The 16,655-nt window shown below is 38.5% G+C and overlaps 1 protein-coding gene across 2 annotated transcripts; it reads right to left on the reverse strand.

Moving 5' to 3' along the window:
- Positions 1-6,313: 6,313 nt before the first annotated feature.
- On the reverse strand, positions 6,314-16,412 carry HMOX1 (heme oxygenase 1). 2 transcript variants are annotated; one of them, XM_089681825.1, is made up of 5 exons: positions 15,995-16,412; positions 11,270-11,390; positions 10,072-10,563; positions 8,457-8,553; positions 6,314-7,369 (listed from the first exon to the last, which is right to left on the reverse strand). In XM_089681825.1, the coding sequence occupies exons 1-5, from the start codon at positions 16,024-16,026 to the stop codon at positions 7,251-7,253; spliced, it is 861 nt and encodes a 286-aa protein (XP_089537951.1). In that variant the 5' UTR covers positions 16,027-16,412; the 3' UTR covers positions 6,314-7,250. The 2 variants fall into 2 exon arrangements, with proteins under 2 accessions (XP_089537951.1, XP_089537949.1); XM_089681823.1 differs by having other exon boundaries at positions 6,314-7,372; positions 15,995-16,405.
- Between the last annotated feature and the right edge of the window lie 243 nt (positions 16,413-16,655).

The following is a 16,655-nucleotide window of genomic DNA, read 5'->3' on the forward strand; positions in this document are numbered from 1 at the left end:
TTGGGGGTGTTTTTCTGCTAAGGGGACAGGACAACTGCACCGCATCAAAGGGATGATGGATGGGGCAATGTACCGTCAAATCTTGAGTGAGAACCTTCTTCCCTCAGCCAAGGCTTTGAAAATGGGTCATGGATGGGTGTTCCAGCATGACAATGACCCAAAACACACGGCCAAGGCAACAAAGGAGTGGCTTAAGAAGAACATTAAGGTCCTGGAGTGGCCTAGCCAGTCTCCAGATCTTAATCCAATTGAAAATCTGTGGAGGGAGCTGAAAATTCGAGTTGCCAAACATCAGTCACCAAACCTTAATGACTTGGAGAGGATCTGCCAAGAGGAGTGGGACAAAATCCCTCCTGAGATGTATGCAAACCTGTTGGCCAACTACAGGAAACGTCTGACCTCTGTGATTGCCAACAAGTACTAAGTCATGTTTTGTGAAGGGGATCAAATACTTATTTCCCTCATGAACATGCAAATCAGTGCATAATTTGTTAGACATGCATTTCTTTTGAATTTTTTGTTGCTATTCTGTCTCTCAGTGTTACAATACACTTCATTTTTTAGACTGATCATTTCTTTGTGAGTGGGCAAACATTCAAAATCAGCAGGGGACCAAATACTTATTTCTTTCACTGTATAAAACCATTTATAACTCTGCCCTAAATTACATCACCAATCTTGTCTCCAAATATCACCCAAACCATCCTCTCTGCTCCTCCCATGACCTCCTGCTCTCTAGCTCCCTTGCCTCCTCCTCCCATGCTCGTCTCCAGGACTTCTCCAGAGCCTCCCCCATCCTCTGAAACTCTCTACCCCAATCTATCTGACTATCGCCTACTCTGCCCACTTTTAGGCAATCTCTGAAAACCTATCTCTTCAGGGAAGCCTATCCTGCCTTCGGCTAATAACAGAATCTTCTATTCTTCCTATCAGTTCACCCCCCACAGTTATTACCTTTTGTACCACAATCCCCTCCCTCTTAGATTGTAAGCTCCAAGGAGCAGGGCCCTCCTAACCCTCTTGTATTGAACTGTATCATTGCTGTATTGTTTCCCTTTATATTGTCTGGCTGAAAAAAGACAAAAGTCCATCCAGTTCAACCATTAAAAAAAAAGTTATAATCTTACACCCACAGTTGATCCAGAGGAAAAAACTCAGCAAAGCATTATCCAATTTGCTTCTTCAGGGGGAAAAAAGGGGATATTCCATGGATCAACTTTACCTATAAATGTTGTAACCAGTTATATTCTGTGTATCCAAGAAAGTATCTAGGCATTTTTTAAAGCAATCCATTGAGCTGGCCTGAACCAACTCTTGAGGGAGGCTATTTTACATTTTCACAGCTCTTACTATGAAGAAACCTTTCTGTACTTGGACATTAAATTTATTTTTCTCCAGACATAAAGAGTGCCCCCTTGTCCTCTGTGAACACTGAGTTCACAATATGAACCACTGATGTATTTATATATGTTGATCATATCCCCCCTTATTCTCCTCTTCTCAAGAGAGAATACATTCAGTTCCTCTAATCTTTCCTCATAGCTGATCTCCTCCATGCCTCTTATCAGTTTGGTTGCCCTTCTCTGTACTTTCTCCAATTCCCCAATGTTCTTTTTGTGAATTGGTGAACAAAACTGAACTGCATATTCCAGATGAGGTGTTACTAATGATTTGTACCGATAATATGATATCTCTCTCTCTGGAGTCTATACCTCTTTTAATACAAGAGAGGATTTTGCTTACTTTATAAACCACAGCTTGGCATTGCATGCCATTATTAAGCTTGTGATCTACCAGAACCCCCAGATCCTTCTCCACCATTGATTCCCCCAGTTGTACTCCCCCTAGTATGTATGATGCATGCATATTCTTAGCCGTTCTGGGTCTCCCTTCTGGTTTACTGGCCAAGCCACAATTATGTCACTCCCGTGCATGCGCACGGGAGTCAGGGGCCACGGCACAGTGCTCTGAAGAAATTGGCACAGGTATGTGTTCTTCAGAGTGCATGCGTCGGTAGCCATAAACAGAAAATATCTCTTAAACAGTGCACGTTTAGGAGATATTCATTTCATCTACAGGTAAGCTTTATCATAAGCGTACCTGTAGGTAAAAATCACAAAGCGGCCTTTACTACCGCTTTAACCACTTGCCCTCCAGAGGATTTACCCCCCTTCCTGACCAGGCCATTTTTTGCGATACTGCTATTCGTTACTTTAACTGACAATTGTGCAGCCATGTAATGCTGCACCCAAAAAAATGTCCTTTTGATCCCACAAATAGAGCTTTCTTTCAGTGGCATTTGATCGCCTCTGCGTTAATTTTTGCGCTATAAACAAAAAAATACAGACAATTTTGAAAAACAATATTTTTGACTTTTTACTATAAAACAGATCCAGTAAAAAAATTTATAAAATCAACTTTCTTCATAAATTTAGGCCAAAATGTATTCTGCTACATGTTTTGCTAAAAAAAAAATCCCAATACATGTAAATTAATCAGTTTACGTGAAAGCTTGGCATTGCATGCCATTATTAAGCTTGTGATCTACCGGAACCCCCAGATCCTTCTTCACCATTGATTCCCCCAGTTGTACCCCCCCAGTATGTATGATGCATGCATATTCTTAACCCCCCAAGTGCATAACCTTACATTTATCAACATTAAACCACATTTGCCACATAGTCTTTGTAATGTACAGCGCTGAGCGAACTATTGGCGCTTTATAAATACTGTATAATAATAATAATAATAATAGTTCCCCAATTAAACAGTGCATTGAGGTCGGCTTGTAATTTGGAGACATCCTGTAAGGGCGTTATTCCACTGCACAGCTTGGTGTCATCTGCAAAGACTGAAATTGGATTTTTAATTCCAGACCCTATATCGTTTATAAATATAGTGAAGAGTAAGGGTCTCAACACTGAACCTTGGGGTACACCACTAACAACCCCAGACCATTCCGTGTATGAATCATTAACCACTACTCTCTGAATATGATCTTTTAGCCAGTTTTCTATCCATTTACATACAGATTTTTCCAAGCCTGTAGACTTTACCTTACACATTAGCCATGTGTGGGGAACTGTGTCAAACGCTTTTGCAAAATCCAAGTATACCACGTCCACCACCACCCCTCTGTCCAAGTATACCATGTCCACTGCCACCCCTCTGTCCAAGTATACCACATCCACCGCCACCCCTCTGTCCAAGGTTTTGCTCACCTCCTCATATAAAGAAATCAGATTTATTTGACAACTTTTGTCTTTCATGAATCCATGTTGTCTGTTGCTTAAAATATTTTTTTCCAGCAAGAACTCATCTATGTGGTCTTTTATTAAACTCTCCAGTATCTTCCCAACTATAGATGTTAAATCAACAGGTCTATAATTACTTGGTAAAGATTTTGACCCCTTTTTAAATATAGGCACCACATTGACCTTACTCCAATCCAGTGGTACTATGCCAGTCATTAAAGATTCCCTAAAAATTAGAAACAATGGCTTTGAAATAATATAGCTCAATTCTTTAAGGGTGTATGCCATCCGGTCCAGGTGCTTTATTCACCTTTATTCTGTCTAAATATTTCTGGATCATATCAATTTTCAGCCAATGTGGATCATCTGGAGCTGTGTCTATACCAGGGGTGAGCAAACTTTTTGACTTGAGGGCCGCAATGGGTTCATATATTGGACCCGGGGGCCGGACCAAGAGTAGATGAATGATGTGTATGTGTCATCCATAGTAAGTATAGTAATATTCCCCCATAGTAAGCATAGTAATTAATCCCCCATATAGTAATTCATCCCCCATAGTAATTCATCCCCCATATAGTAATTCATTCCCCATAGTAATTCATCCCCCATAGTAATTCATCCCCCATAGTAATTCGTCCCCCATATAGTAATTCGTCCCCCATAGTAATTCATCCCCCATAGTAATTCATCCCCCATATAGTAATTCATCCCCCATAGTAATTCATCCCCCATATAGTAATTCATCCCCCATATAGTAATTCATCCCCCATAGTAATTCATCCCCCATAGTAATTCATCCCCCACATAGTAATTAATCCCCCATATAGTAATTCATCCCCCATAGTAATTCATCCCCCATATAGTAATTCATCCCCCATATTAATTCATCCCCCATATAGTAATTCATCCCCCATAGTAATTCATCCCCCATATAGTAATTCATCCCCCATAGTAATTCATCCCCCATAGTAATTCATCCCCCATAGTAATTCATCCCCCATATAGTAATTCATCCCCCATATAGTAATTAATCCCCCATATAGTAATTCATCCCCCATATAGTAATTCATCCCCCATATAGTAATTCATCCCCCCTATAGTAATTCATTCCCCATATTAATTCATCCCCCATATTAAGTCCCCAAGTCCCCCCTGTGTCAATTCACTTACCTTTGCTCCGCGCGTTCATCTTGTTCCTCTTGTTCCCGCGCCGTTCGGTGTAGCATGAAAATCTGTCTCCTATGAGGATCTGTCCCCCTCGACGTATCTGCGCATGTGCCAGTTTCAGGCATTAGCAGCCGATCGGCGATCTCCGGCACATGCGCAGATACGTCGAGGGGGGACAGATCCTCATAGGAAACAGGGCGGACTGTGAGAGGAGCGTAGCGGGAGCCTAGCTCCGCGGGCCGGATTAAAAGGTCCGCCGGGCCGTAGTTTGCCCATTGCTGGTCTATACCATGCCCATTATGGACAAAAGCTCCCCCATGCTCCTTTGTATATACAGAGCTGAAGAAGGTATTTAATAAATTTGCCTTCTCTTTGTCCCCAGTCACCCACTCTAGATTATTTAGTAAAGGGCCTACATGCTTGGACCAGACCTTTTTACTATTAATATATTTGAAGAATTTTTGGGGGTTTGTCCTGCTATCTGTTGTAATCTGTCATTCAGTTTCAATTTTTGCGGCCTTTATTTTCTTTTTGCATATTCTGTTATATTCTTTGTAATGTTTAAACGATGATAGCGTTCCTTCATTTTTATATTTTCTTATTATCTATAGCTTTTTTAACTTTGGTCGTAAGCCACATAGGTTTGATTTTTCGCCTTTTAAACTTGTTGCCCATGGGAATATATTTTGTAATGTGTTCACATACAGTCTTTTTGAAGAACTCCCATTTCTGTGTTGTGTTCATTGATGCCAATATTCCCTCTCAGTCTAAGTCTTGGAGAGCAGCTCTTAGGCTTGGAAAATTAGCTCTCTTAAAGTTGAGCGTTTTTATTGTTCTCGTATGTGCTTGATGTTTACAGCTAACAATAAATTAAATCATGTTATGGTCACTGCTACCCAGATGTTCTTTTATATGGACGTTCGTAATAAGCTCTGCATGGTTTGAGATTACCAGGTCAGGCAGAGCATCATTCCTAGTTGGGACCTCTATGAACTGTACCATAAAATTGTCCTGTAGTAGGCGTATACATTTTTGCCCTTTAACTGTTCCTGCAGTACCATCACTCCAGTCAATTTCCAGGTAGTTAAAATCCCCCATTATTATCACTGTCCCAGCCCTTATGATCTTTGCAAGGAGCTGAGTCTCCACCTCCTCGTTAACACTGGGAGGCCTCAAGAAAAATCCAATGATTACCTTTGTAGTATGCACCCCCATATGCAGTTCCACCCATAATGCTTCAGCCTCATCACACTCTCCATCAACTAGGTCCACTTTCACACTCACTCTGAGATCACTTCTCACATAGACACAGACACCACCATCTTTCCTTTTCTGACCTTTAATTTCTCTTCCCTCTGACCAGCCTCCAACCACCCATCCCCAATCTCTCTTCTTTTCTCCCCTACTCCCCCTCCTTTATCCCCCAGCAAATAACCTACCATGTTGTTCTGGAAATTCCATGTAGTTACACCCAAATACTTATAGAAATCAAAGCAGTTATTTTATAGGTAGCATAAATTTCATGTGCTGTTTTCTGCTTGCTGTTTCAAAGCTGAACTATAGATGAAATAACTTTTTTTTATGTATTTATGCTTTGGACATGGATCTTCCTTTTATCCCAGGGCCGTATAATCTCACAATGTCTTGAGTTTACATATATATATCTCAAGACATTGTAAGCTGCCCCTGCAGTGTAATAAAAATATATTTCTTTTAAATGTTACCTATAGCTAAATGTGCATGTTCTTCATGCTGAAATATGGTGCGCTCATGGTGTAACTTTTGTACCCCCTCCCCCTTCTTTATTCTCTACCCCTTTTTTATTTTAAACTAACATTCAATAAACTGAATTGAGCAAAATATATTTCTTTGAAATATAAATGATAGAGCCATTTCTTATTACAGATTAGTAAAACATTTATTTTTAGTTTGTAAAAAAAACATTTAGTTCAATCACCTGGACTGATTATTACATATGTCTGTTACATAAGATATAAAAATATTCTTACAACATTTATTTACAATATTCTTAAGAACATATACATATAAGAAGTTTCATGGCAAATTATTACTTTAAGAACCATAAATTTAGAAAAAAAAACACTTTTATTACAGGCTATGTTTTTCAAAAATAATACCTATGGTACTTTGTAACACTTTGTCCTTAATTTCTTCTTGCTCATGTAAAATTGTGAAGTTGCTCATGTAATTATGGCTTATTTTTATCTGTGTCTCAGTTGTTATAAGGTATACATCAATATATCCAATTTACATGTAAAAGTATTACACAGTGTTAAGATTTTTTATAAAACTGTCATTCATCTTCTCAAATAATAATTGTATTGCAAATGTTGTAATAGGTTTTGCAGATAACTGTGAGTAGGAATATTTCATATGTATATACTGCATATAATTTTTGAAAGATGAGGCAACAATTTCCCAAATACCACTACTGGATATGTTAGATAGCTCCATTGATTTAGATGTCATGCTCATTCATGTTTCATGTCTTCATAATGGAAGTACATGAAGGCCTAGTGAATCATGTTATAGAATGAAAGAAGACCTGCAGGAAAGTTTCAATTATTTTTCAATTATTGTATTGAATAAATAATGGCATGATAAAGGCAGAATGTAGCACTGCTTTTTAGGAATGATATAAACAGGCATGATAGATTTATATTTAGAAAAAACAATCAAACATGATTATTTGCATTTTGGTGTAACAGTTATGAATCATCTAAAAAATTGTCTTCTTTCCAGACAACAGTTGCTACATATTAGGGATGCCTAGATTTTTTTCAATATGACCATTGTTAAAAACATTTTTTATAAAATGTAAAGTCCCATAATGGCCAGGAGAACACATCCACCAATGGCAACCCATCTAGGAAACTGATTGAAGAAAGCTGTCTTCTCAGAGGTATGGATCCTGTAGTTGGTGTCTCCTGCTAAAAAAGGGAAGGAATAAATAAATGTAAATAGTTAGTCATATGTTAGTATTCTGCCTGTCCATACTATTTCTACTTAAATGACAAATATACATTTTTTCTGAGTAGGGTATTTTGATGTATTCTATTAATGATAAAGTTAGAGAACAATGGGAAATTACTAAAGTACATTTGACAAGGATTTTCAAATACATGAATATTTGTAAAAATGACTGATCCACATTGCAAGTACATATGATTTCAATTCCCACTTATAAGAACCAGTAAAAGGGACCCTTTTGACCCCTTAAGAGATCACTTCTGCATTTTAAAAGACTTATTGGATAAATGATGTGTCTGAAGATAAGTTCCTTAGAAACCCTCCTGTAGACTTCAAAGCATGGGAAGAGGATATGGGAAGAGCTGTGATAGGCTACTATATATATATATATATATATATATATATATATATATATATATTTCTAGCTATTCACTCCTCTTTACTGTAAACCTTAACACAATTATAAGGTAACTGTATTCATTAATATTGGATTAAAATTCTTTGCTTCATTTTTTTTTTGAAAAGCACGCAAATGAAAAAAAAATTTGTAAGGCATTGTGGAAGAGGGAGAAGTGTCTTTATTTCTTATAAAGTAATTAGAAAAACCTATCCAACTGACCCCTATATAGGTCGCTTGGGAGGGGGTAACTTCTCCCCTGTCCTTATGCCCACTTTTTAGGACCCCTTTCTCAATGCCCACATGAACTGCTTACAGCATGGTGGAGTGCTAAATCTGTTACTATGTCAGCCAATATCCTTTATTAGAAGCCAGGTTTTCAAAAATGAAATTTAAAAACCCAAATCTGCACAAAGAAAACCCAATGGATAAGATTTTAGGATCAAATCCAGTGAATTAATAATGCAAACGTTGCTTAAATATTATTTCCTCTCCTCTATGTTGAGCACCAGTCTACAACTAAGAATACATGCCCTGCAACGAATAAAGCTACAACCGAACATTCAAAAGCACATTAATTATTACTATTTCATTGGTATTGCTTTGCATCTTAAAAAATCAATTCAAAGTGGATCATATTATCTAACCTTTCATTGATTTGGGTACTCTGTTTCTTAATGTTGGATCCTCATCTGTTAAATTGCCATTCTGTCTTGTCGATAAGATTTGTAATTCTTCAAACACCTAAAAAAAATACACTAAATTAGAAATAATAGTTTACACTAAATTATATATATAATAATTATATATTTTATTTTTATAAAAATGAAATAGGACAGGCATGGCAACAATAGCAAAATCCTGTGCACAGCTTGCTTCTTTTTAATTAAAAGGCCATAGATAAAGAGCATATCAGGATATACAGTAAATGGGTACTCTCTTTTTCCATGGTTCAGGTCCAGCTCCACATCTTTAGCCCTGGGTAGACCTTAATAACTGTGAACCACATTGTTACACATAAACTTAACATACAACTAAAGGCTCCTGCATGACTGTCTAAACAACTAACAAATCCAATTACTATGTATTGCACAAGCCTCATACAGTAAACAATAGACTTTCAATACCTGCCCTGACTGAGCCAATTCCTCTTTCATTTGCGTCTCATATGCACCCCCTTCCAGACACTGCAGATCACAGTGGGAAGAGCAGAGCCAAAAAGTAATGGGCAGTGCTAGGTGTGGCCAGGTGCTGATTGACAAGCTACAGGATTGCGAATCGACAGCAACAATGCTGATGGTCATGCCCTCTGCCACAATCTTTTTACTCTACTGTAGTGCAAGCAGGCGTAGCCTACATGAGAGTTGCGACACTGTTCTGAATTCATCTGTTAATCAGGCCCATATACTAATGTGGAGCTAGGGTTGTGTGGACATCATAAATAGTATTTTACACAAAATTGTTATAGTGTTTCTGAATCTTGTAACACAAGCAATGCTTGATGCACAAGCAATGCCAAGTATCAAGGTAGTAGGGGTCCAACTTTTTAAGCCAAATGATGGTAAACAAACTGGCTCCTTTGAAGAGTAATAATTCATACACTTTATTTTTACTATTGGAGTGGTAGCGAAATGTTCTGCACCAGCCATAGTACAGCTATGAAAGGGGGGGGGGGGGGCAAGGCATAGCTGGAAGGAGAGGGGTCTTAGTGCTAATGGTAATGGCAACAATTAATAAAATAGCAGCTAAACATTGTGACATTTAATTAATGTGCTAATCTGTCTCCATTATGATTATCAGGTTAAGATGTACAGTATAATGTTCAGGTACGGAATCCTAAGACATATATGCCTTGAGTTGACACGACTATTGTTATATACCTCACTGTCCTGTTTCTTTAGATCTCCCTACACAAGGACTATTGTACCCCGTCTTTCTATATATTACATACTGCTAACATCATTGCTATGGGTATATACTATGCCTTCCTCTTAGGACTGTATTTCAGGTTGTGCTACGATTTACTTATATGTCCTGAACCCGTCTGCGTTACGGGAGAACATGCTTAAAGACTTGCGCGGACTGCGATCCGTATTTGTTTATGACTTGTTATGCCTTTCATATCTCAATAAAAATTTCTTGGAAAAAAAAAAAAAAGATGTACAGTAGTGCTCACAAATTAATAATTAATTTAGACAAAATATTAATCTATCACTTTGAAGGGAATTTTTCTTGTCCAGCAAATATATATAGAATATTTACCTTTACATTAAGCACAAATGCTGTCTTTGCTTCTTCTAAGACCCTTGTTTTTGTAGCACTGTCAAAATCTATAGAGTTCATTCTGGAGCGATATAGTTGTTTGAACTTTGTTGCATTTGTAACATGGGGAAATGTGAAAAAGGCCAGTCCTTCCCCAGTGGCTGGCAGCTGAAGTGCTTTCTGAGCAATCTTTTTGAGAACTTGACCACCTGAAAGGTCTCCTAAATATCTTGTATATGCATGGGCTAACAGCAACTCTGGTTCCTTACGACCGATATGATGAAGCCTCTCTACATAATTTCTAGTGGACTGTGGGAAATTTAGCTTTTTTTGCCACTGTGGTCCATAGAAATATTCAAGATCTTCTTCCAAAGCACTTTTGCGATGTAGTTCCAGAGGAAAATACAGTGGGGAAAACACTGGATTTTCTTTGTTGCGTTCAATCTCTTCTTCAAGGGCTTCATACACATAGTATAAGGATGACATGACAAGCTATAAAAGAGAGAGTCAGATTATCAGATGAAAGACCTGGCATATCTTCCCATTTATGATACATCTTAAGGCTCCATGCAAACTAGCGTGTTTTTAAGCTCTTTAAAAGCTGTTATTAGCATTTTTCTTTCTGCTCTTAGAAGCTAAATAGTGTTATCCTATGTGTCCATGCACACTACTTTTTATTATTATTATTATTATTATTATTATTACAGGTACTTTATAGCGCCTTCAATTTCCACAGAGCTTTACACACTGTATATATTGTACAATCACATCAGTCTCTAACCCTCAAGGGGCGTACAATCTAAAGTCTCTAACTTACATTCATACACTTTATGCTATTAAATTTGTTTGCGCTTCAGCATCTAGGAGCATAAAAAAAACTGTTTGCATTTTTTGGAGCAGTTTTACAACAGAAAAAAATGCTAAATGCTCCTAACCACTACAAAATGCTACTAAACGCTACTAACTTTTCAAGCTTTTTTTTTTCTCAACATGTATTGTAAAAATGCTAATAAAATGCTATTGTGCCTAAACTCTTCTGAATGCTGCCAAAAAAAACACTATTTTTTTAACTTAAAAAAAACCATTAGTGTGCATGAAGCCTAAGAGTGAAAATGTAACACTTTATACTGACTAAGTTCATGTAAAATCTCCACAATGTTATCATGATCTGCCATGATCACCTAAATAAAAATGTTACCTTGAACTCGTTTAATGTGACCTGTCCTTTCTGAAAATTCCTCATGAACTCTGTGTTTTCTGCTTCCTGGTGGACCTCCTTTGTTGCTTCTTTCAAGGCCTCAGACAAGTCGCCCATAACACTAAATTAAAAAAAAATATTATTTAAATTATATTTGATATACATATAGTAAAAATGCGTAAAGCAAACATGTAAAAAGTTTAGGTTGACAGTGGTACTTTGTAATAGTCCAAAACCAGTTCTTACTGTGGCATCACATTTTTACATTATCCTACCATAGATAAAATACCATTTGATATAGAATTGATCCCCTCTCAGTCCGGCTGGTTACAGTTAATTTAGAAACCAATAGTATGTCTATGGGCTCATTGTAATTTCTCTTGGCTTGCTCTATCCGGAGGTAGAATGAATCAGTTTGAGCAGGGAAGGGTTACAGCCTCTGTCTGGTTCTTACCCTCACTTCCTGTCAGGTAAGGAAATTGTAGAACTTTTGACACCTGTCAATTGTTTACAGGTGTGAAAAGGACAGAATGTGAGGGGAAATCTCCCCAAAGTGTCCCCAGACAGAAATAAAGATAAGCTGGTGTCAGAGGTAGCAGGAAATCAAACCAGGAAAAGATCTTTCATCACATAGCTTCCACTATTTGATATATCTGGGTAGCTTAAGTTCAAGAGGTAGATTACAGGTACCAGAATCAACCCATGAGCCAGGACCATTACATGCTTACATACAATTTCTACCAAGGTTTGATAGGTTGATGAAGTTCCTGCTTTCAAATTTGTATATACACTTGTAGTCTTCATATAAATATTTCCAAACATACAATGAGAATACAGTTCTTTGCTGGAATCAAAGCTAGAATCCAGCATGCCAAATACTGCTGGTTTCCCATTTTAAAGTGATAGTAAAGGGTTTTTCTTAATAAAAAACATGTTATACTTACCTGCTCTGTGCAAATGTTTTGCAAAGCAGCCCCAATCCTCCTCTTCTTGGATCCCTTGATGGCACTTCAGGCCCCTCCCTCCTGCCTAGTGCCCTCATAGCAAGCTGCTTGCTCTCTGAGCACCAGAGCAGGCTCACTCACAGCCACTGCTCTGTGTGTCCATTCACACATGGAGCATTGCTCAGCCCCACCCCTGCTCTCTCCCCACTGGCTCACTGGCTGTGACTGACATTAGCGGGAGCCAATGGCTACGGCTGCAGTCTCAGACAATGAGGGAGAGACCTGGGAGAACCTAGGCTCTCGTGCACATTGCTGAATCAAGATGGGGTTCAGGTAAGTTTTTTTTTGGGGGGGGGGCTGCTGCACACAGAAAGTTTTTTTTTTACCTTTATCTATAGAATGCATAAAGATTAAAAACCTTTAGCGCCCTCTTGTGAGCTAAGAAATAGAACAGAATGTAAGAAGTATGTTGAGCAATGCTACATCTATACTTACTAAATCATTGTGGAGACATATTATATACTAATATTAAATTAGTGAGTTGCTATAGTAGCTACAGTTGCAATACTGTATGTGCTAATACTGATTCATGAATACTGAAGTTCTTACCCACAGAAACCTGCCTGGTTGCTTCACTTCAAAAGTTTTCGCGTTTTTCAATAAATGATCCCACAAAATGGATTTGGTCTAAAGTGGATGGCGCTTACCAACTGCTATGTATTGCTTGAAAAGTATATAGCTAAAACTTTTTAGAACCTCTGTCTGTTTCCCACTGGGGAGGTTGAACCCATTTCTCTTGTTGGCTTAGTCATCCAGACAGAAATTGATGGAAAATTCAAAATGTTATAGTTGTCCTCAGAGCAGGAATTAAGGAATAATCTTTCAATGGTGACACCTGTTCTAGGTACAACTATCTAAGTTAAGAGGTTCTGCTCAATTCCTGTTCCATCTTTATGATGGAAAAGTGAACAAAATGTCCTCAACATGACAAAGACAGCAAAGAATAAACTGACAGGACCTTTAGCCCTTCCCTATTCTATCCAAAACTGAAGAAAAGGTATGCATATAATTATCAGGGGGCTGCGATTTCAGAATGCGGTGCTTATACAGAGAATTCACAGAAAGTGCCATGAGTCTTCCCAATAACCTGTTGAATATGTTAGGATCTGAGCAAATGCCATTGGAAGACCTCGTTTCTCTGGTCAAGATTTGTAAGGCTGATTTCAGGTGGACATTACTGCCAGTGGTGAAAAAAATGCCAGCTGCAGGATCACTAAAGCTAGCGGAAGTATTACCGAATGGCTTCTTGTCTGTCCCTTTTCAATTGCTCAATCACTAGCTGAGGCAGCAAGATGTTGCAACCATCCCTAGTGACCGAGATTTAGTAGCATTTGAGACAGTGACAACAGAGGAAACAATTCCATAGGAAGAGACAAACAGCCCTTTAGCAATCCTGATGCTGGCAATTTCTCACTATGGCCAGAATCACCTATCTGACATGACGCTTAAGCAGCAGGTAAGATATAGAGGGCAGGATAGGAGGACACAACCTCTCCACAGATTATGACAGTGCCCAGTGCAGGTGCCCCTTCCACCCCTGCCTTGTCCCAGCCCTGGACACAACATAGAAAATTATTGCTTATGACAGGCTGCTTGTACAACGAAGACTTATTTGCATAGCTGCACAGTATAAAAATGAACTTACAATACAGCTAATTATGCATAGGAAAGTTAAAAGAAACAGAGAATGTTATACATTAACACGGTGATTACACTGACATACTTTTATAATATATTCATTTACTGCACAATAATACTTGTTTGCATGTTTCACATTCTTTTGTGACACATTCTAGACATTCTCACGTGTGCTTAAAGTGCAACTGCAGCCAAAAAGTTTATTTTTGTTTTGGATAGGATGGAGAGGGATTAGAACACCTGTCAGGTTTTTATTGCTTTCTGTGTCCTCGTTAGCGTTGCCATACACACAATAATCTGATTGTACAATCCCAGTCCAGTCTCATTTACATTTACCAAAAATCACACAGATCCTCATATTACACAATTGTTAGTAGATCTAAAGGAGATTGTAGAATCTTATTGCAGAGTGTATGGCTGGCTTTAGGGAGCTTCACCCTCTCTATTTGTCCTAGGGACCATTATTACTGAGAGTGAAGGTGAAAGAAAATCCCACATTTTGACAGTAGTTATGGTGACAACCAGGGATTTCCCTTATTTTGGAGGGATTTCCTCTAACTTCTCTTTTTTGTGGCAATGGGACAGATAGAGAAGGGAAATCTCCCAAATGGGACAGAGATAGCAAACAAAAATAGACGGGGGTTATAACCCTCCTGTATTTTGTCTAAAAAGACTTTTGCTTCACTTCTTCTTTAAAGCGGAGTTCCAGCTGAAAAAAAAAAAATAAAAGCTGACTTTTAAAATACAGCCACTTACCTGTCCCTCAGTCCAGTGGTGTCCTCACCACCGCTATTTCACCGACCGTCTTCTCTCCCTCATCTTTAGTGTGGGCACCTGGCTGTGACAGCTTGTGGCTTCACAGTCGGGTGCCCACTGTGCATGCGTGAGAAGTGCTGTGCTTTGTGAATGCCCCGTAGTCTTCTGGGACCTGTCACGTGTCCCAAAAGACGACAGGGAGGGAGGGGGGAGGTCAACCTCTGCTTCCAATCACTTAGGCAATCGCAGCGGAAGTGGGACCGGGTACCTGTCAAATTCGGGTACCCGCTCTCCCCCCCACTCCCCAAAGGTGCCAATCCTTAATGGGGAGCAGGGGACAAAGGCCTAAAGCAGAGCTTCCACTTTTGGGTGGAGCTCCGCTTTAAGCTGACCATACATTATACAATTTTCTTGTTCAATTTCCTTTAGATTTACCTTTAACTATGTAGTACAAGGGCCTGCAAAGCATTAAAGTGGAACTTCCCCTTTTAGGTGGAACTTTGCTTTAAACTGTAATCACAGCTGACAGAGGAGGGAATTTACTAAAATTTGTGCACCCAAAATCTGATGTAGCTGCACATAGAAACCAATCAGCTTCCAGATTTTGCTGTCAAAGCTTAATTGAACAAGCTGAAGTTAGAAAATGATTTGTTACTGTTTACAACTGCACCAAATTCTGTGTGCTCCACTTTTAGTAAATCCTCCCCCTTAGAGAAATTTCTGTATACATATGAATCTATAAACAAGGCAGTAAGTAATATTACAGAAGCTCCTCACTCAATGTATTTCATAATTAAATAAATAATTGAATTCAAATTCGGAATTGGACAGCTTATGCTGATGCCCCAAGAATCCACCCGTGCGTGGATTCTATACATAGAATGTGTGTGTTGGCGGTCTATCAGACTAACCAAACAATGAAGATAGATATAAGGGCCATTTCACACTTATTGGTTTTGATGCACTTTTGGTGTTTAAAAATGGAACAAAATGCTTGAAAATGTATTCTGTTAATTCCTATGGACCTCTTCACACTGCAGGTGTACTGTTTTTCAAAAGCACCTTCCTCTGAAATTCAATGGGAATGCAAAATCAAAAGCACATGAGTGTGAAAGCTAGACAAAAGCACATCAAAAACTGATCATTGTAAAAGGACCCTAATGGGAAATGAATTTCCAGCTTATTGGAAGAAAGGCGTATTCATCCCATGAACTATAAACCAAATAAATCTACATAAATTTACTCAGCTCTGTAGGCAGCAACAGAAGTAGGGCTGAGTCACACAGTTTGGTGTGAAAAATTAAAAAAATCAGAACAACATGTTTACCCTTTGGATTCCTTTCTGTCCGATGACTCCATGTTCGGTCCCTGAGTCTCTCTGATGTGTTGTCTCCACTGAGTTGTGCAGGCTGCTTCTGTCGTACAATAGTGAGCTCACTCTTCTCTTTTATAGGAGAACTGCTTCTGCTATTCCAGTCACGTGACAGGCTAGGAGTGCTGACAAGGATCTTTCCAAATACATGTTACAGATTGAGGTGGAGAGAAAGGAGAAAAACAGGAGTCATGAGAAGTACATTGATTTGTGCCACATTGTAACATCTGCCCAGAGGGAAGTGCATACTCATTACACTGCAGAAATACAGATACGGCTAACTAGGTATTGGGTGTTAACTTGGGTATGATCTTTTAACTGAACTCACTACAGTAAGTTTAAATCAGATTTTTTTTCGGACCCCACAACACCTACCCACTGACCTGTAAAGGGAAAAATAATATTAAATTAAAAAAAGAACAGACATAAATAATGGAAAAAATAGGCCACTTCCCTTTAGTGAGGTTTAAATTAAAATAATCAAACAAATATCATTTTTACCAAAACACTTTAAAGTGATAGTAAGGGAAGAACATTTTTACCTTAAAGTGATTCTAAAGGCTTTTTTTAAATAAAAAACATGGATTAGCACAGAGCAGCCTGGATCCTCCTCTTC

Source organism: Staurois parvus, unplaced genomic scaffold (assembly GCF_062004578.1).
Source record: "Staurois parvus isolate SC_StPar_1 unplaced genomic scaffold, SC_StPar_1.0 ptg000280l, whole genome shotgun sequence".
NCBI lineage: Eukaryota > Metazoa > Chordata > Amphibia > Anura > Ranidae > Staurois > Staurois parvus.

What these genes read in the sequence shown, in the direction of transcription:
- HMOX1 (XM_089681823.1), bottom strand. Translation starts at nt 16,026, where the DNA reads ATGGAGTCATCGGACAGAAAGGAATCCAAAGG. An exon ending in GACAGAAAGGAATCCAAAGG is followed by an intron (nt 11,391 to 15,994) that starts GTAAACATGTTG and finishes TTTTTAATTTAG; the next exon opens with TGTTATGGGCGACTTGTCTG. An exon ending in TCACATTAAACGAGTTCAAG is followed by an intron (nt 10,564 to 11,269) that starts GTAACATTTTTA and finishes TCTCTTTTATAG; the next exon opens with CTTGTCATGTCATCCTTATA.